Below are 21,564 nucleotides of genomic sequence, written 5' to 3'. Positions count from 1 at the left end.
TTCAGTATTAATTATGGCACACCGTCTGTTGTGACTGACAATCCGCAATGTTTCACAACACAACTTTTATTGATGAAAGTTCATAAGGTTGATGACTGAACATACAAACGAAGGTAACAATGACGAAAAAAGTCTCCTAATTGCGGCAAACAAAAGTTCACTTCTTATTTTCCCTAAAGGTTCGGGGTAACACACTCACAAACTAGTAACAGTCCAATTCTGAGACGAAGACGTAATCTTCGACGGTTGCAGTATACGAGGTCAACATCCGGTGTGAACTGTACTTCGGGCCTGGTTCTAGCCCCTAAATAGCTGCCTCTAGCCAATCAGATTTCGGCGTAGTGATACTTCTGATACTTCCTGCAGGCCGTGGCTCGAGCGCCCCTGCAGGAAGTAGTGCCCGAAATGTCTGTTTCCATTATCTTGCGTGTAAATAGCCGGTGTTTACCATGGTGCTTTTGGGTACGCCTTTGGGCATAGACAATCTGGTCCTCTGTGGTGTTATATGGGTTGCCGACCCTCAGGGGCTGCCTTGGCTCCGGTATAACACCGCCTAAACAAATTTTGCGCCTGGGTGCCTCTTGCATCCTCCTCAGGTTGGCGCACCAAACGTCCGGTTGTGTTGCTCGAGCCTTAAACTGGCAGTTGGTACATGTCTGCAGTTCTGGTACACATTCAAATCCCCACGCCACAGTACTGTAGCTTGCTGCCACGAGGCGATGCCATATTCCATCGATAAAGCAAAGATCATTGTGGTCACTTTTTATGTTTTAATCTAGACCGGCTACGCAGTCGAATGGTTTAGTATAGGGGTCCAATCAGCATTTCTGAGGTCAGATGAGGAACTGCTTGAGTAAGGATGTAGCGGCAACAAGAGGATTGATCTACCGGCGATAATGGCTGGAGGGATATGCTAATCACATGCCTCACAATCATAGATCGCTTTTCGTACTGCCTTATAGGCAGAAGTCGGGCAGTCGGAACTATCCTAAGGCCTAATCTGTGAGTGGTGTTTACTTTTCTTATTTTTCAAATTTATAATTAAAACTTTATGGCTAACCGCCACAGAAATGATGTCAATAAAAAAGATGATGTGGATATGGGTATCATTATTTCGTAGGTATTCGCTTTGGAGGGTTTATGATGCTGACATGTTTGCATTGCAGATGATGTTTGGAGGCTTGCGGACTACCTCCAGGTTGACATGTTTATGGAATAAAATTAAAAGAAGGAAAGTGGAGGTGGAACATTGATGGCGAAGATCACGTTGAAAGTTAGGTATGAGAATTTGTTAGCTTTCGTTTCGAAAGTCTGTTTCAACGGTCACGGGGATTAGTTGTGTTGCATGTAGGAGGGTATGAGCAGGAACAGACAATGGTATCAATAGTTGAGTCAGCTTAACTCGATCCCTGAAAGATGCAGTGGGCAGGGCGCTGCTGCTTCACGCGCCTTTCTCAACCAGTAGGATAGTGTTTTTATTTTTATTTTTTCGTTTTTGTCTTTGTGGCAAGGCTCCTCAGCTAAAAGATGGAAACAGTGCTGCGAGCTGTCAGTGACCTTCTTAATGCGTCTTCACTGCGATCTAGAGAAAAGTGATGGCAGTTATCGTTGAAACAACCGGTTTTCGGTTTCACCGTTTCTTTTCGTCCCCAGTTTAACTTGGCTCTGAGATCCGCTCAAAATAACCGGTTTTTGAAATAACTGATTTTCGGTTTTTTATTGTTATTATTACCAGTAACAAATGCGGACTTCGGACAAATACTGAAAAATTGTAACGAAAGTGAAGGAGTACTACGAGGGTCGTTCCGAAAGTAATGCCTCCTATTTTTTGTGGTGACGTTGGACGTCCGCGCCAAATGTTGTGCTAATGCTTGAACGTTCCTCCTTCATTTGCAGGTGGTTTCCTTTTTTCTGTGATATTTGGCGCCAGCAGAGGAGTGTTCCAAAATTGTGTCTGATATGGACGTGAGTATAAAACAGAGATTTGTAAATGAATTCTTCAATGCTGATGAAATTGGGCCGATTAAAATCCATCGACGTTTACTGAAGGTGTCTGGAGACGATACAGTAGACGTGAGCAACATGATGCTATGGGTACTGCATTTTCAAGGTGGTGAAAAGGGTCTGCGTGATAAGCCATGGACCAGTCGACCCTGTACGCAATGAAGAGCGACTTCATTAACTCATCCGTGCTGATCGGCGGATAACGACCAGAGAATTGTGTGCAAAGCCTAATGTTGGCTGTAATACCTTGGAAACAATGATGGACCGTGTTGGTTATTGCAAAGTCTGTGTGTGATGGGTCCCGAGGATGCTTACGGAAGAATGAAAATTTGTCGGGACCTGTTGGACCACTACGAAGCTGAAGGTGAAAATTTTCTGAATAGCATTGTCACCGGAGATGAGACGCGGTCTCATCACTATGAGCTGGAATCCAAATGACAGTCCACGGAATGGCGACATGCGAATTATCCGTCAAAGTGACGTGAAAAGTCTTCTAGAGTAGGCAGGGGATGGTTGTTTTGGAAGTCTTGAAGCCTGAATTAGGTTGGATTAGATTCAGTTTTCGTACCATAGACACAAAAAATAAGATGATTCTCGTGGGTGTGGAACATGTAAGAAAGTATAACATGAAAACATAAAACATTTGAATATAATATTTACTACCCTGATCATTTACCAGGAGATTGTCGAAGATGGTGAATACAATGCGGTAAACAGGAACTGCTAATGTATACAGAATTAACACACTGTCAGGATGAAACATTTTTATGCACTATTAAGAAATTTATCATGCACAAAATAATCTTGACTGTTGTGACCAAGTGCTCTCAAAACTGAAATGTAACAGATATTTCTAGTTAAGCTGGCTTAACAGTCTCTGTTAAGATATTCATCTATGGAGTAGACGTAGTTTCCTGTCAAAAAGTCTTTCAAACTCTGTTTAAACCATGATTTATCTAAAACCAAGTTTTTAATGGTTACTGGCAATTTATTGAAAATGTGTCTTCCTGAATATTGGACCCGTTTTTGGACCAAGGTAAGTGATTTTCGGTCTTTATGAAGATTGTTCTTATTCCTAGTATTGATACTATGTGATGAGCTATTGGTTGGAAATGGAGATGTATTACAAGTAAAAAATTTCATTAAGGAATAAATATACTGAGAAGCGGTGGTTAGAACATAAAGTTCCTTGAACAGGTTTCTACATGATGTTCTTGAATTAACGCCACAAATAACTCTTATCACACGTTTTTGCACCCGAAAAACTTTTGCTCAGTTTGATGAGTTGCCCCAGAATATGATCCCATATGACATAATGGAATGCAAGTAAGCAAAGTTTGCAATTTTTTTATATTTATACCTCCTGCATCTGACATCAATCTCACAGCAAAGACAGACTTGTTTAGGCACTTAAGAACTTCTGTGGTATGCCCTTCCCAACTGAATTTATAATCAAGTTGTAATCCCAGAAATTCAACACTGTCAACCTCTTCAACCTGCATGTTTTCTTGTGCTATACACATGCTGGAAGAAAATCTCTTATAGATTCTGAACTCCATATAGTGGGTATTCTCAAAGTCTAATGACAGTGAACTAGCTTTAAACCACTTATTAATGTCAGTGAAAATTTGATTAGCAACTATTTCTAAATCTGTACTTGACTTGCAACTAATTGCAATGTTTGTTTCATCTGCAAACAAAAGAAACTTAGCATCTGGCAATGTAACAGATGAGAGGTCATTGACATACACAAGAAAAAGCAATGGCCCCAGGATGGATCCTTGAGGAACACCACATGCGATTAATTCCGAGTCAGATGAACACTGACTGCTTGTTGCACAGGTATTTTGCAACGACACCCTTTGCTTCCTGTTAGATGAGACTCAAACCATTTTGCAATATTACCAGTGACGTCATAATATTCTAATCTACTTGAATGCTGTGGTTCACACAGTCAAAGGCTTTTGACAGGTCACAAAAAATGCCAGTAGCCTCTAATTTATTATCTAATGGATTATGTACATTCTCAGCGTCAGTGTAAATAGCTTTCTCTATATCACATAACCCTTAAGAAATCCAAACTGTGATTTGGACAATATATTATTTGCAGTCAGATACTTAAGGAGACACTGGAACACAACCTTTTCAAATATTTTTGGGGAAGCTGGCAAAAGTGATATTGGTCACCCCGTCTTGTAAAGAGGCTTAACCTCAGCATATTTTACCCAGTCTAGAAATGTTCCACTGATAAGAGATTGATTACAAAAATAAATTAAGACAGAATTCAACTCGCATGAGCATTCTATGATTACCTTTGTTGATATGTTATCATACCCACTGGAATAGTTAGAATTTAAAGATTTTATGATGTATGCTGTTTCTTTGGGAGACATGAGTGTCATTACCATTTTACTGAAGTTATATTTAAAAACTGGTCTCAGATACTCCATTGCACTGTTCACTGAACCTAATAACCCCAAGCTGTCAGTAACAGAAATTCAGTACTTGTTCAAGAGGTTTTCAACACTACATGTACTTATTACCGAAACCTCATTTATTTTTAGAGCTATCTGTTCCTCTTCCTTTTTGGCCCCACCTGTGTGGCTTCACTATATCTCGTACAGTTTTTATTTTGTTGCCTCATGTATTTATCTTTTTCTCATAATAAAGCTGCTTTGATTTCTGGATTACTTACTTCAATATTTCGCTGTATTGGATTACTTTCTTCAATATTTTGCTGTATTCTTTCTAATACTTAACAATTATAACATCAGAGCTATTCCTAGATAGTAGATACAGTCTCCTTTTCGTCTCAAATGATATCTTTATTCCTTGTGTAATTCACAGTTTATTTTTTGACTTTTGTGTGATTTGAGTTACCTTCACGGGAAAAATTTTTTCAAAAGTGGAGGTAACTTTATTAATTAATGCTCTGGATTTTCCATTCGAGTGAGAAGTATTGTAAACAGCTATCCAGTTCATGTCCTTAAGCAGTTTAATGAATTTCTCAATTTTTTACTTATTTGTTACCCTCCTTTACTCAGATTTAATACATTCTTTTTTATCCTGACAAGATTCTACATTTAACACAAGATCTGGCATGGCATGATCAGATAGCCCATTTACTATTGATTTACTATGTCCTATTTCCCTAGATTTGTTACAAAGATATTATCAATATCAGTCTCAGAGCATTTACATATCCTAGTAGCAAAGGTCACAGTAGGAACTAAATTGAATGATAGTGTTACTGACTGCAATAATTGTTCACTGACAGAGATTTTCAATAAATCCGCATTAAATCACCAGCAACCACTGTTTCCTTGATTTTTACCATGAGATGGGACAGCAGAGTTTTCAGATTTCTTATGAAGAGATTAAAATTTCCTGTAGGTGATCTGTATATACATACTATCATAAGTGACTTATTATGAAATACTACTTCTGTTGCAGAAACATCTAAGTGCTGCTCTGAGCAAAATTTATTAATATCAGTATTCTTGAAATCAAAACAGCTTCTGACAAATATGGCAACTACTCCTTTCTCCATATTTTCTCTACAGAGATAAGAAGCTAACTTGAGTCTTGTAAGATTTAACATGATGTTCAAAGAGGCAGATTATATCAACTGGTTTGCTCAACTCTAATTCTTCAACGGAAATAAGCAACTCATTAAACTTACCTCTTAGTCCTAAGATATTCTGGTGCAATAATGATAACTAATTTTGTGCACTGGCTGAATGATAACTGGATGAACCTAATTTTCCTGCCAGTTTTTGGGTATCTCTAGTTTCAATCATAGGCTGTCTGCATGAATTGTGTACATTAAAATTTTCTTTCTGGCTGCCTGTGTTATCAATGTGAATGTCATTTTCAGCCTGTCTCTCAACATCTTTTGTTTCTGCCCTCCCTACCCTAAAAAAGCTGCTGATCTGTCACTTGTAACCACTGGTACTTTACCACTTGTGACAGTGCTCCCCCTGCCCCCCCCCCCCCCTCGGTCCTTAAGTTATTAGCTATTAGCACAGACAATTTTCCCTTCGCTTTCCTGTTGAGGTGAAGGCCATGCCTAGTGTAGTCCCACCTGCTGATAGAGTCAACAGGAACTACACTGATATGAGACCCCATATCTGATCCAAGCAGCCATTCCACCTCTAAATTAACTCTCCTAACACAAGAGTTTAAATGAGGCCAGTCATGGGGCCTCAGAACAGACACAAGCACAACACCAGTATGTCTCGTTGCTGACGCTATCTTTACCAGGTCACTCTCAATTGAATAATTGGGGTTCCTATCAACGCTGTTTATTGCCCCACTCACCATTACTAAGGTGTCTTCCTTTGTGAAGTCTCTACAAAGTGACCCTACATCCTCTATCACCCGACTCAGACTTGCACAAGGTTAAAAAAAAATTGTGACCTGGTGACCTGACCCTAGTTCATCCTGCAACAGTTGGCCAACATCTCTACCATGTGAACTACCTAAGAACAAAACTTTCTTCTTCTTCACAGCCTTTTCTGACTTCTTACTTTTAAAACACTTTGTTGTATTATGTCTACTCCTTCATCTATTTGTGGCTCATCACTTTCCAACTGTGACAACAGATCAAACCTAGTTTCCACATTCACAACCACACTGTATGAGAGAGTCCTATTTCTATTTCTTCTATAACCTGTTGTTAAATCCCACCTCTCTTTTCCCTTCTCACCACTTAACCTTTCCAGATATTGTTTCGCTTTATCTACTTCCGCCTGAAGGGCAGCAATCTTCTCCTGTTACACTATCTTCCTATCTCTTCTGGAGAAAGAGTCAGTTCACTGTCTAAGCTGAAACTTCCACCTGCAACATGATAACGCCAGGCCCACAGCATTTTTGCGACCACGCAACTCATTGTGCAGTTAGGCTGGACCGTCTTACCAAATCCAGGATCTGGTTCATCGTTGGCAAAAGAGCATGACGAATGGGGATGACTATGTGAAAAAATGAAATATTGCTATCTAGCTGCGCTGTTGTATTTATGTAACTCCTGTTGTTTCCATGAATAAAAATAAGAGGAATTAGATTCGGAACGACCCTCATAGATCACGGTTAGTACGGGGTTGAGCCTGCCGCAGAAATCGGTCTCATTGTCCCCAGGAAAGACTGCGAAGTCGAAGGAGATGAACGCGGCGACTGCGAGAGCGAAAGGTCACAAGCTGATGACTTCCTTGCGTTGTCACGTTTGGATGGTATCAATTTTTAGCCTTAGAGCAACCACAAAATTAAGGACGCAGTTATTACATCGGGTTTGCAGCACACCAACAAAATCATAGTTACAAAGGCTTCCCGAAACTAAAGTCTCTGAGTTTTTTATGATAAGACTGTTAAAGTTTTTTAAATAAAACAAACGCTATTAACATTCTACACATTTATTCTCCATGTCTACAATATCTGCAGCCCTCTGCCGCCAGAGGGCTCTAATTTGTAGCATCTGACGTGGTGGTATGTAGGTGACTATGTGAGAAACAGCGTGCTGTAATCGAGATTCGATTTCGAAGATTTAGTTCACATGTGGAGCACTCTCTCCTTCAGCATGACAATACTAGATCACACACTAGCGCTGCGTCAACTGCAACAATCCGTAGCCTTGAGTTCACTATCATCGATCACTTAAAGAACATGAAAATACAGGTGATGCTGTGGCGCCAATTGTACAGTGATGGCATCAACAAACTGGGCTCTCGTTAGAAGAACTGTGTTCGTCACTGGGATGACTATGTGGAGAAATAAAATACGTAAGCATGATGATGTAAAACGTTAATAACGTTTTGTTCTCTTTAAAAGGTTTAGTAATCACACAAAAAATTTGTACGCATTAATTTTCAGCACGCCCTCGTATATACATCAAATCCATCTTCTCTTTCAAGAAACACCGTGGACGTTTTCTCCTTACATGATGTCGCAAATCTGTAGTGTCTCCCTCCGTCTTCAATATTTTAAGACGAACGTACTTCACTGCTACCTCACTTCATACAACACTTCCAAACTAGAGACAGTACCGTGCTGCAGTACAACTGCAGTACAACTGATGTCTGGGTAGGAAAGCGAGAAACTGTCATATACACTCCTGGAAATGGAAAAAAGAACACATTGACACCGGTGTGTCAGACCCACCATACTTGCTCCGGACACTGCGAGAGGGCTGTACAACCAATGATCACACACACGGCACAGCGGACACACCAGGAACCGCGGTGTTGGCCGTCGAATGGCGCTAGCTGCGCAGCATTTGTGCACCGCCGCCGTCAGTGTCAGCCAGTTTGCCGTGGCATACGGAGCTCCATCGCAGTCTTTAACACTGGTAGCATGCCGCGACAGCGTGGACATGAACCGTATGTGCAGTTGACGGACCTTGAGCGAGGGCGTACAGTGGGCATGCGGGAGGCCGGGTGGACGTACCGCCGAATTGCTCAACACGTGGGGCGTGAGGTCTCCACAGTACATCGATGTTGTCGCCAGTGGTCGGCGGAAGGTGCACGTGCCCGTCGACCTGGGACCGGACCGCAGCGACGCACGGATGCACGCCAAGACCGTAGGATCCTATGCAGTGCCGTAGGGGACCGCACCGCCACTTCCCAGCAAATTAGGGACACTGTTGCTCCTGGGGTATCGGCGAGGACCATTCGCAACCGTCTCCATGAATCTGGGCTACGGTCCCGCACACCGTTAGGCCGTCTTCCGCTCACGTCCCAACATCGTGCAGCCCACCTCCAGTGGTGTCGCGACAGGCGTGAATGGAGGGACGAATGGAGACGTGTCGTCTACAGGGATGAGAGTCGCTTCTGCCTTGGTGCCAATGATGGTCGTATGCGTGTTTGGCGCCGTGCAGGTGAGCGCCACAATCAGGACTGCATACGACCGAGGCACACAGAGCCAACACCCGGCATCATGGTGTGGGGAGCGATCTCCTACACTGGCCGTACACCTCTGGTAATCGTCGAGGGGACACTGAATAGTGCACGGTACATCCAAACCGTCATCGAACCCATCGTTCTACCATTCCTATACCGGCAAGGGAACTTGCTGTTCCAACAGGACAGTGCACGTCCGCATGTATCCCGTGCCACCCAACGTGCTCTAGAAGGTGTAAGTCAACTACCCTGGCCAGCAAGATCTCCGGATCTGTCCCTCATCGAGCATGTTTGGGACTGGATGAAGCGTCGTCTCACGCGGTCTGCATGTCCAGCACGAACGCTGGTCCAACTGAGGCGCCAGGTGGAAATGGCATGGCAAGCCGTTCCACAGGACTACATCCAGCATCTCTACGATCGTCTCCATGGGAGAATAGCAGCCTGCATTGCTGCGAAAGGTGGATATACACTGTACTAGTGCCGACATTGTGCATGCTCTGTTGCCTGTGTCTATGTGCCTGTGGTTCTGTCAGTGTGATCATGTGATGTATCTGACCCCAGGAATGTGTCAATAAAGTTTCCCATTCCTGGGACAATGAATTCACGGTGTTCTTATTTCAATTTCCAGGATTGTAGATCAGGTTGGGAACTGAAGGAAGGAAAGAAGATTAAGGTTTGCCGGCCGGGCAATTCTTCCTAGCAATTGGCGGGAAAATGACTCAGCCCATGCTGGGCTGCTGGAGAGGATGGACATAAGTCCTTATTTTGCAGGCAATGTTTATTTAAACAATTTGAGTCAGTAGTTACATCCAGTGTGTTCATCATGAGGTCTGGAGTCCAGCAGACCTAGTGCACAGCACTGCCACCAGAGGACGCTGCCATTCCTTCCGTGACATTATCCAAGATGACGGTATGTTCTGCGCTGTTGTATACGAAGAAGAGTACTTTATTTATTCTGGGACAGTTTATTTAGGAATGAATTTCATGTAGTTTATTTATTACACAAATACAAACCACTCGCTCTGACATGCTTGGGGTCACAATACACAGCCTACAAACACAACCTGCAAACTACTCGTAAGTCACTGAAATAATGCAGTACACTGATATGCAGACACGAAAAGAACTCGTAAATTGGCAAAATAATGCATGTAAAATGCTCTGCAAACACGCTCACCTAAACTGTCAAAGTAATGCATAGTATAGCATAGCCTACAGACCTGTTCACAAAATAATGCAACAGACATGTCCACTACATGTGAAATTGACAAAATAATGCATATATAACGCTCTGCCAACACTCTCACAATGTTTAAACAGCCAAAAATAGTGTAGTGCACAAAAACGCATTGCATTTAACAAAACGGTTCAAAAACACCGTAAATCACAACGTAACAGAGGCTCCAACGCACACACGCGCCGACGACACTGCGAGACACCGCCAGACAGATGAACATGGGGGCGCAAGCCATTACTCTCAGGCAAGACACCCTTTGTGCCAGGACATTGCTATTTAGCAGTGAGAGCGTTTGCATTTTGCGCAGATTTCCCCACCATGCTATAGTTCTGGGTGGAGATTTTAATTTGCCGGGTATAGACTGGGAGACTCAAACGTTCATAACGGGTGGCAGGGACAAAGAATCCAGTGAAATTTTTTAAAGTGCTTTATCTGAGAACTACCTTGAGCAGTTAAACAGAGAACCGACTCGTGGCGATAACATATTAGACCTTCTGGTAACAAACAGACTCAAACTATTTGAAACAATTAACGCAGAACAGGGAATCAGCGATCATAAAGCGGTTACTGCATCGATGATTTCAGCCGTAAATAGAAATATTAAAAAAGGTAGGAGGATTTTTCTGTTTATCAAGAGTGACAAAAAGCAGATTTCAGAGTACCTGATGGCTCAACACGAAAGTTTTTTCTCAACTACAGATAGTGTAGAGGATCAGTGGACAAAGTTCGAAACCATCGTACAACATGCGTTAGATGAGTGCCAAGCATGATGATGGTAAGAGATGGAAAAGAGGCACCATGGTACAACAACCGAGTTAGAAAAGCAAAGGAAACTTCACAGCAAATATAAACATAGCTAAAGCCTTGCAGGCAAACAAGAATTACGCAAAGCGAAATGTAGCGTGAGGAGGGCTATGCGAGAGACGTTCAATGAATTCGAAAGTAATGTTCTATGTACTGACTTGGCAGAAAATCCTAAGAAATTTTGGTCTTATGTCAAAGCGGTAGGTGAAACAAAACAAAATATCCAGACACTCTGTGACCAAAACGGTACTGAAACAAAGGATGACAAACTAAAGGCCGAAACACTAAATGTCTTTTTCCCAAGCTGTTTCACAGAGGAAGACTGCACTGTAGTTCCTTCTCTCGATTTTCGCACAGATGACAAAATGGTAGATATGGAAATAAACGACAGAGGGATATAGAAACAATTAAAATCGTTCAAAATAGGAAAGGCCGCTGGACCTGATGGGATACAAGTTCGATTTTATACAGAGTACGCGAAGGAACTTGCCCCCTTCTTGCAGCGGTGTACCGTAGATCTCTAGAAGAGCATAGTGTTCCATGGGATTGGAAAAGGGCACAGGTCATCCCCGTTTTCAAGAAGGGACATCGAACAGATGTGCAGAACTATAGACCTATATCTTTAACGTTGATCAGTTGTAGAATTTTGGAACACGTATTATGTTCGAGTATAATGACTTTTCTAGAGACTAGAAATCTACTCTGTAGGAATCAGCATGGGTTTCGAAAAAGGCGATCGTGTGAAACCCAGCTCCCGCTATTCGTCCACGAGACTCAGAGGGCCATAGACACGTGTTCCCAGGTAGATGCCGTGTTTGTTGACTTCCACAAGGGGTTCGATACAGTTCCCCACAGTCGTTTAATGAACAAAGTAAGAGCATATGGACTATCAGACCAATTGTGTGATTGCATTGAAGAGTTTCTAGATAACTGAACGCAGCATGTCATTCTCAATGTAGAGAAGTCTTCCGAAGTAAGAGTGATTTCAGGTGTGCCGCAGGGGAGTGTCGTAGGACAGTTGCTCTTCACAATATACATAAATGACCTTGTGGATGACATCGGAAGTTCACTGAGGCTTTTTGCGGAGCTTTTTGCGGATGATGCTGTGGTATTTCGAGAGATTGTAACAATGGGAAATTATACTGAAATGCAGGAGGATCTGCAGCGAATTGACGCATGGTGCAGGGAATGGCAATTGAATCTCAATGTAGACAAGTGTAATGCGCTGCGAATACATAGAAAGAAAGATCCTTTATCATTTAGCTACAATATAGCAGGTCAGCAACTGGAAGCAGTTAATTCCATAAATTATCTGGGAGTAGGCATTACGAGTGATTTAAAATGGAATGATCATATAAAGTTGATCGTCGGTAAAGCAGATGCCAGACTGAGATTCATTGGAAGAATCCTAAGGAAATGCAATCCGAAAACAAAGGAAGTAGGTTACAGTACACTTGTTCGCCCACTGCTTGAATACTGCTTAACAGTGTGGGATCCGTACCAGATAGGGTTGATAGAAGAGAAGATCCAACGGAGAGTAGCGCGCTTCGTTACAGGATCATTTAGTAATCTTGCTCTCAGGTTCGGACGAAAACAACCATGTTTCATCCTGGGTAATGACCCCATCAAAACACTGTTGTCACTCTTCAGTAACCCTCGCACACATTCTTCATCATCGTTTTCATTTCTCTTGTCAATAATCTAGGCACCCAACGTGCACAGATTTTTCTGTACGCTAGTGACGGTACCAGTGATACAGCATTATACAATGACAAACGATCATTTCAGCACGCTACCGTGTCCTCACACATCTGTCATTTTGGATGATTTGATCAATGGTCTCCTTATTCACATCATTCACTGTCGTCGATGTTCTGTCGCATCGTAGATTGTCTAGTAGAGAGAAATCACCTTCTTTAAACCTCTGCAACCACCGCTGGATACTGCTGCGATAAACTGTGTCCTCCCCATAAACAGGAAGCAACTTCCCGGGAATCGATGTAGCAGAGTCATCGCCAGTCTTGAAGAGGCGCTCGATCACCCACCATTGTCGCAAACTGACATCTACTTCACGATCCATAATGGGTCACTGTAAATAAAAGAAAATACTTTTATATACCAATTTATAGGTAAATGTTCCAAGTGTGTTCACAAAGAATTTCGTTCTCCTCCTGCAAAAAATAAAAAAAATTATAGACGACCACGCCAAACTTTTTGAACGCCTTTTTGTACATCACAGCATCATCAGCGAACAACCGCAGATTGCTGCCCACCCTGTCCGCCAGATCATTTAGGTCTATGGAAAATAGCAATGTTCCGATACTTGCATGGGGCACCCCTGATGTTACCCCTGCCTCCGACTAACACTCAGTTTCTAGGACAACGTGCTGGATTCTATTACTTAAGAAGTCTTCGTGCCAGTATGCTCGTACCTTCGTTAAGAGTCTGCAGTGGGGTACCGTGTCGAATGCTTTTCGGAAATCTGGAAATATGGAATCTGTCTGTTGCCCTTCATCCATAGTGTGCAATATATCATATGAGAAAGGAGCAAGATGGGTTTCGCACGAACGATACGTTCTAAAACCGTGCTGATTAATAGATATGATCTTTCCGGTCTCTAGGAAGTTTATTCGAAGAATAGTGGCCTGTAACTTTGCGGGTCCGTTCTTTTACCCTTCTTATACAATGGAGGCACCTGCACTTTTTTTCAGTAGCTTGACAATTTGCGCAGGTGCAGAGATTCACGATAAATGCAAACTGAGTAAGGGGCTAACGAACTTTAAAAAAAAAAAAAATTGGAAATTAAAATTTAATCCAGACCTGGCGACTTATTTATTGTCAACTGTTTCAGTTGTTTCTCTACGCCAGGGACGCTTATTACTATGTCATCCATACGGAACTCTGTGCAATGGTCAAATGACGGTACGGTAGTACGATTCTCCAGCGTGAACGATGCCTTCAAGGTGGAATTTAAACCTTCGGACTTCTTTTTGCTATCTGCTTGCTGCCAAACCAGACTGATCAACGAGTGACTGGATGGAAACCTTAGACACGCTTAGCGATTTTACATAGGACAAGATTTTTTTCGGGTTCTCCGCCAGGTCTTCAGCCAATGTACGACGGTGGTAGCTGTTGTATGATCCGCGCACAGAAAAAAGAATTTTGTTAAAAGATTTCTGTCTGGTATTTCCGCTTCTTTGATATTGTTTCTCTCTATATCTTTCCTTATTTCTGTAATACACCGCTACTGTCGATTTCTTCTTCCAGAAACAAGGAATATTTGTTTCATGAGACTGTTCTCATTCATTCGGTAGAGGAGTCCAAAAAAAGATTGGTTTTCTTTTAACCATTACTTTTGATATTTTCTCTGTATTTGTGTAGAGCTCCTCATTACTTCTCATTTTCCAGTCATCTGTAGTTTGTATTGCATCGGTTATTTTTCTATCAGTGTTTCAAGAACCACTGTTCTGTCCAGCTTATAGTTCATTGTTGGGCATTCACATCCTTCTGATCCTACCACTGTGGTAGGTATATTGTTTTAGTTTTTTTTTTTCTTGACACGCATTTCTCGTTGCAAATATTCTTTGTCAAACCAAACGCGCTCTCAATTTTGATAACTCTTACATCTACTGCACATTTTTATAGTCCCTTCTTTTGTACAGATTCTCCAAGATATTTGAATTTGTCTACTAGCTTTGTTTCACCTATTTGTATTTCTATGAGCTTTGGCGCATTTTTTATGTTTGTCATGAATTTTTTTCAGCCGAAATTTTCAGAACAGATCTATTTGCTATTTCTTTCAGAAGATTTGTTTGAATAGCTGGAGAAGGTATTCTTGAAGTTTGCAAAATCGCCTGCAAAAGCCAGTTAGTTTATCTTAATTCTATTTGTTTTCCTTTCTAGAATTACCCGTTCAGTTTTGTGATTCTTTAGCTTCAAATTCCATATCGTTACATTTTTTCTAAGACGCAGGTAAACAGTAAAGGTGATAAACCGTCTCCTTGTCTAACTGATAAACCATCCCCTTGCCGAGCACCGGATTAGCCGAGCGACCTAAGGCGCTGCAGTCATGAACTGTGCGGCTGGTCCCGGCGGAGGTTCGAGTCCTCCCTCGGGCATGTGTGTGTGTGTGTGTGTGTGTGTGTGTCCTTGCGATAGTTTAGGTTAAGTAGTGTGTAAGCTTAGGGACTGATGACCTTAGCAGTTAAGTCTCATAAGATTTCACACACATCTGAACTTTTTTTATTTCAAATAGCTGATATACTTCTCCCATAAATTTAACTATAGATGTCGTATTTGTAAAAGTTTCTCGGTTTAGGTCTGCTTATTTTGCTTCAACACCAAATTCTCTAATGATTTTTTATCTATTGTTTCTCTGCCTGCAGAATTGCTTTTTTGAAATCGATAAATGATACTGTTATAGGTTTGCTAGTTAACATTCTGCGGCGAATTATTGATTTTAAGTTGAAAATCTGTTCTGTGCAGGATCTTCCCTGATATTCTCCCAATTGTTAGTCTACAGTTTCTACAACTCTGTCCAGGAAAACTTTTGATAATATTTTGAATGCCACTGGGAGAAGTGACAGTTCTCGGAAACTGTTGACTTTTGACGTAACGGGTGGATTAATGCTAATTTCCACCCTTCTGAAAACTTTTCAGTTTTCAAGATGTAGCTTATATTTTTATACCACTGGGATAATATTACAAACTGCAGTCGTTGGCGGTACTCATTCGCAATTATCTCGCAAACGGTTCGTTTGCACATTCATGTTTCTATGGAACGCTTTCGCTTGTGTTATCACGTAATTTCTCTTGTGTCCTTTTATCGTTACCCGCTGTGATACACTTGTAGCTGATATAACTAAAAGCATATGATTTAGATGTAACGACAACTATTTTGTAGGAGACCGTTGATAAGCCGGACGGTGACGTTGATGCCTCTATCTACCAGCTGGAGGGTGATGTTTCCAGGCTAGATGGCGAACACCAAGTAGCTACGTTTGTGGAACAGAATCAAAAGTAAGGAAAGTGAGATACAGAGATGGGAATTTGTAATGTTTAATTCCATAGGTTGGGGTAGAGAGGAGGATTTGTTACAGCAAGCGCAATCAGATAAGGGTGTCTAGACCGGAGAAAGTGAAACGAGAGTAGTTCCGTTATGTTTCCCAGACGTTAGAAACCGTATTTAAATCATTAAAAAAGTTAGCGATTGATGTCAGAACAAAGATTACACATTTAACAGGTCCAAAAGTGTTGGATATTTATGTTAGATGAACGACTTTCTGGCAGACCAAGAAAATTTCTATGATTTAGAAGACGATGCTCGCGCTTCGGTCAGAGGCAGTGTACTCTTGTAATAAATTAACGGCGACAGCGCTGCCTGTGAGCGCGCGACAAGTTGCTTTATTCATTTGTCTACGGCGTGGAAAGTTTGAATGGTCAGACGAAAGTGACTCACCCCATCGTACCGATATACGCTTCACAAATCTGATAACACTTACTTCTGGGGTAAAAATATGGTTATCTCACAGGTCTGAAACGTTACTAAGAGTGCCGCTGTTCGTCGCAAAGGTGAGGCATGTTCTTCGTAGAAATCCTAAACGTACAGATAAGATAAGTTAGTGTGTGAAGACACACAGGCGCAGCTAAGTTACTACAGACTCCCATCGTGCGAGTACGTTTTAGTGTTAGCGTGAGTAACGTCTTTCCCACGTGTTTTAGGAGCTTTATTGAAACAAAGTGATCTGTTCAACGGTGCTTACCAGTTTTACTGATTTGCATTGTAAGAGACTTCTTACACTGGTTTTAAGTAAGTTAATACATCGCGAACGGAATTTAACATTGTCAGCTTAACGTTATGTTATTCGTTTCTCGCCCCACTGCCAGAGGAAGAATGTGTAACAAAACGGGATATCGTCCAGTATGCTCGATAATTTACCTTAGTGTAAACACAAATTACGCCAAAAGTCCCTTCTGTGGTGCTATTAAATCTCTTTACTTTAGACTGGCTGTTAAACATTAGAATAGAATTTAAATGATTGTAAGACTGTTGTCTATCTTTCTATTTCTTAGATTGAAGGTTGGCGAACAGATGCCAGTATATGTATAATTTAGCTCATTTCACACCCCTTAAGGATCTCCTTCGTTACAGGTTTCATGGGGGAGTGGTATGTATGAACGAATAAAAGAATGAATGTACGAATCTCACTATCCCATAAATCAAAGTAGGATAATATAAAATATACAGCTCTACCTTCTGGGTCAAACAGAATCGTTTTATTTTTCAGGAAACGAATATGTCGGCTGGTGAAGGCATTGAACTAAGGCAGCATCCAGAGGAGACCGAAGTTCCACTTCATCCAGTAATACTTTTTCTATATCTGTTCCTCTACTTTCACCTTACCATTGTACAATTATATAGATATTTTTATGCAAATCATTTCACTTGCAGCACTGGCGGAGAATCTTCAACAAGTATGATTTGAATAATGATGGGCGAATATCGCTCATAGAGCTGAAGAATATAATCAGAAGTGCATCATATGAAAGAGATATTCCTGATGTTGCTGTTAGAGAAATTCTGAGAAAAGCCGATCAGGACCAGAATGGCTACTTGGAGTGGGATGAGTTTGTGCAATTGGTATGTTTTATACTGATTAGTTTATCTAGTGTGTTTATCTAACAATTCACTGCAGCCTAATCTACAACAGTCTGCTTAAAAAATAGAGTCATTTGACTAATTAATACACACTGAACAAATATACAAGTCAAAAACATATTTATCCTTTTTAAAAGACACAAAATACATGCTTTATAGCAGAAAAACCTTGAGATAAATACACTGAACACTAGGGGCAAAGCAAGTGCATTATTAAAATTATGCACCTCAGAGGAATAAAAACTTTAACACTAAGAAAAGCTGTGAGAATTAACTAACCACTAATACAGAGTAGAATGTGATATGTGTATACTCCCCCCTCCACTCTCTCTATCCCTCTCACACTCCCCCAACCTGCTCTATTGAAATCTTGATTTTGGTGACAGACTAATCTGTACCATAACAGCTCTATGTTATGCAGGAACTTGCCAGTTTGATTGAGAACTGACAAAGCCAAAATTGTGAACAGATTGAGCTGATAGTGAAGCACAACATCTACATTCTTTTCACAGTTAATACACTTTTTGATCTAAAAACTGAGACTATAAAGTAAATTCAGAACAATTGTGTTATACAGTTTATATAGACCTCCTGTATTGTTTTGGTGCAGCCTATATTATGCATAAATATCATACATAAAGTATGAACAAATGCAACATGAGGGAGAGGCATTTTGTAACTCTCATCCTACTATGTACAGGCGGTGTTGTGTTGTGCAGTATTCCACATCTACATGTATATTGTGCAAACCATTGTTGTGAGGTTCATAGCAGTGTGTACATCCCATCGTACCAGTTGTTAGGGTTTCTTTTCGTTCCATTCACATATGGAGTGCAAGAAGAATGATTGTTTGAATGCCTCTGTGTGTGCAGTTATTATTGTAGTGTTATCCTAATAATACTTACGTGAGCATTGCATGGGGGGTTTTAGTAAATTACTAGAGTTGTCATTTAAAACTGGTTCTTGAAACTTTGTTAGTAAACTTTCTTGGGATAGTTTACATCTGTCTTTAAGAATCTTTCAGTTCAGTTCCTTCACTATCTCTGGGCCACTCTCACACAAATCAAACAAACCCATGACTGTTCCTGCTGCCCTTCTCCATATCCATTTTTAGTCCTATTTGGTATGGGTCTCACACACTTGAGCAATATTCTACAACAAGTTGCACAAGTGATTTGTAAGCAGTCTTCTTTGTACGTGGATGTCACTTCCCCAGTATTCTACCAATAAACTGAAGTCTACCAGCTGCTTTACTCATGACTGAGCCTCTGTGATCATTTCATTTCATATCCCTACAAAGGGTTACATCCAGTTATTTATACAGGTTGGCTGAATCCAACACTGACTTATTGATATTATAGTCATAGGATATTAGGTTATTTGATTTTGTGAAGTGCGCAATTTTACATTTCTGAACATTTAAAACAAGTTGCCAAGCTTTGCACCACTTTGAAATCTTATCAAGACCTGACTAAATAATTGAACAGCTTCTTTCAGACAAGACTTTATTCTAGATAACTGCATCATCTGCAAAAAGTCTGATATTATCATTAATATTGTCCACAAGTTCATTAATATACAACATGAACAGCAAGGGTTCCAACACACTTCCCTCGGGCATACCCGTAGTTACCTCTACATCTGACAGTGACTCTCCGTCCAAGATAACATGCTGTCGCCCCCCCCCCCCCCCCCCCACACTAACAAGTCCTCAACCCAGTCACAAATTTCACTTGATAACCCATGTGACTGTACTTTCAACAATAATCATAGGTGTGGTACTGACTCAAAAGCTTTTAAAAAATCAAGAAATACTGCATCTACCTGATTACCTTGATCCAAAGCTTTCAGTATGTCATGTGAGAACAGTAAGAATTGGGTGTCACAAGATCGATGTGTTCAGAATCCATGGCACGGAGGACATAATTCACAGATCAATGTCAAAGATATTTGTAGTTTTGTGGATCACTTCTATTACCCTTCTTGTAGACAGGTGTGACTTGCACTTTTTTTCCAGGATTATAGATTATTCAGTATATAATCTGATAGGGATTTCATTGGGCCCTGGATTTTTGTTCAGTTTTAATGATTTCAGCTGTTTCTCAACAACACTAATACTAATACTTATTTTGTTCATCTTTTCAGTGGTATGAGGATTAAGTTGCGGCAATTCTCCAATGTTTTCCTTCATAAAGGAACATTTGAAAATGGAGTTGAGTATTTCACCTTTTGCTCTGTTACCATCAATTTCTGTTCCTGTCTTACTCATGAGAGACTGGTCACTAACTTTGGTGCCACTAACTCACTTTATGTGTGACCAAAATTTCATTACATGAAATATCATTTGACAGTGTTCTGCTATTGCAATCTACCCACCAGGGTAGCCGAGAGCATTAACATGCTACGTCCTGGACTCGGGTAGGCACACAGGCCCTGGATCGTATATTCTTGGCAGATTACCAATGAGGGCTGGTGTGCCGGCCAACCTGGATGTAGTTTTTAGGTAGTTTTCCACATCCCACTAGGTGAATACCAGGCTGGTCCCCATGTTCCACTTCCGTTACATGACTCACAGATGTTTGAAACACATTCACACTCTTTCATGATTTGCACTAGATGCAGACAGCTGGGGTACACTAATTCCATTCTGGGGAGTATGGGGTAGTGGCAGGAAGGACATCTGCCTACCCCTTAAAATTAATCTTGCCAAGTCCATATTTAGCCCTGCCGACCCTATGCATGATGTGGGGCTAAGGCAGTATCAAAAGAAGAAGAATTCTGCTATGGTAGTCACTGAAGGCTTCATGCATTGCTCTCTTGACAGCCAGACACGTTTCATTCATTATCTCTCTATTTGTATCTCTATGCTTTGTTTTACATATATTAGCAGTAATCTCTGTTTCTTTAGAAGTTTCCTTGCATGCTCCCATTATGACTGTCCTACTGGGTACATATTTATCCAGTGCACAGTCAACTATTCTTTTAAACTTGAGTCATAGTTCCTCTACATGCTCCTGCACTGTGCTGAAAGTGTCAAGTTTCTCACTGAGATATCACATTGCTGATTTTCTATCTATTTTATTGAACATTTACGAGAGTCACTCCAAAAGAAATGCACACTATTTTTTTTAAATCCATCTTTTATTCTACATGTTTGAAAGTTTTTCAGTATGTAGATACATCCTTTAGGAACAATATTTTCATTTCTCTTATCTTTGGTACAGAAAAGGGTAAAATATGCTGCTCTAAAACTTTTTGATAAATTACCAGATGAAATAAAATGTCTGACAGACTGCAGTAATGGTTTCAAAAATAAACTGAAATCATATCTCCTTGACAACTCCTTCTATATCACAGATGAATTCTTCAACAGGAATAAATAAATCTATAGGTCTAATATATGCATTTTGCACCATTTAAGGGACTGGGGTAAGTAATAAAAATTTTAAGCTTAAAAAAAAAAAATACTTGATTCATGTGTGAATTTCTTAAGCACTTGAAATGTTCCACATCATAATGGTTGCCATGAGACTGATCAATGGAACAAACAATTAACTAACTTTTACCATTTCTATACTTGCTCCTTTGATCTCATCCCAGTTCCCCATCTTCTTTGTGTGAAGCTTTTTAATTAATTTGTTCCTGTTGTCAGGCAAATTTTGTGTCAATTGTATGGACATTTTTATTTTGGGGTTTGAACTTTTAGGTTGAAATTTGGCTCTGACATCTGTTAAACTTTGGTCCAAGTGTGTGTCTAGTCCTCTTCTGACTACATGTTCATGATTTATCTACACTTTTGTTTGGTTGTTGCCACAAGATCCAGCTGAAGCCTACTTGAATGTTTATTAGGAGAAAACCAGGTCTTATTTCACCTTGTTATTTTTCTGAAAAAGGTTGAAATTAGTTTTAAGTCAAATTGTCTGCAGAAGTTGAGGACCCTTCCTCCACTTTTATTCATGCATTTGTGGGCA

At 40.7% G+C, this 21,564-nt stretch overlaps 1 protein-coding gene across 9 annotated transcripts in view; it reads left to right on the top strand.

The window, feature by feature from the left end:
• The first annotated feature begins 16,059 nt into the window (after nt 1–16,059).
• The window catches only part of LOC126284839 (rhomboid-related protein 2-like), a 79,320-nt gene continuing 73,815 nt past the window's right edge, over nt 16,060–21,564 (top strand). For 5 of the 9 annotated variants that reach the window (XR_007551562.1, XM_049984058.1, XM_049984063.1 and 2 more), the window contains exons 1-3: nt 16,576–16,744; nt 17,223–17,297; nt 17,387–17,575. Coding sequence is in view for 8 of the 9 variants with exons in the window: in XM_049984058.1 (XP_049840015.1) it covers nt 17,232–17,297; nt 17,387–17,575 (255 nt within the window). In the remaining variant the exon portion in view is untranslated. Of the gene's footprint in view, nt 16,507–16,575; nt 16,745–17,222; nt 17,298–17,386; nt 17,576–21,564 lie in introns of those variants that run through there. The other 4 variants (XM_049984062.1, XM_049984060.1, XM_049984057.1 and 1 more) reach the window with 4 other exon arrangements.

The sequence above is a fragment of the Schistocerca gregaria genome, chromosome 8 (genome assembly GCF_023897955.1).
Source record: "Schistocerca gregaria isolate iqSchGreg1 chromosome 8, iqSchGreg1.2, whole genome shotgun sequence".
Taxonomy (NCBI): Eukaryota; Metazoa; Arthropoda; class Insecta; order Orthoptera; family Acrididae; genus Schistocerca; species Schistocerca gregaria.
The sequence above is the reverse complement of the archived record's forward strand: the minus strand, read 5'-3'. Positions and strand labels throughout refer to the sequence as shown.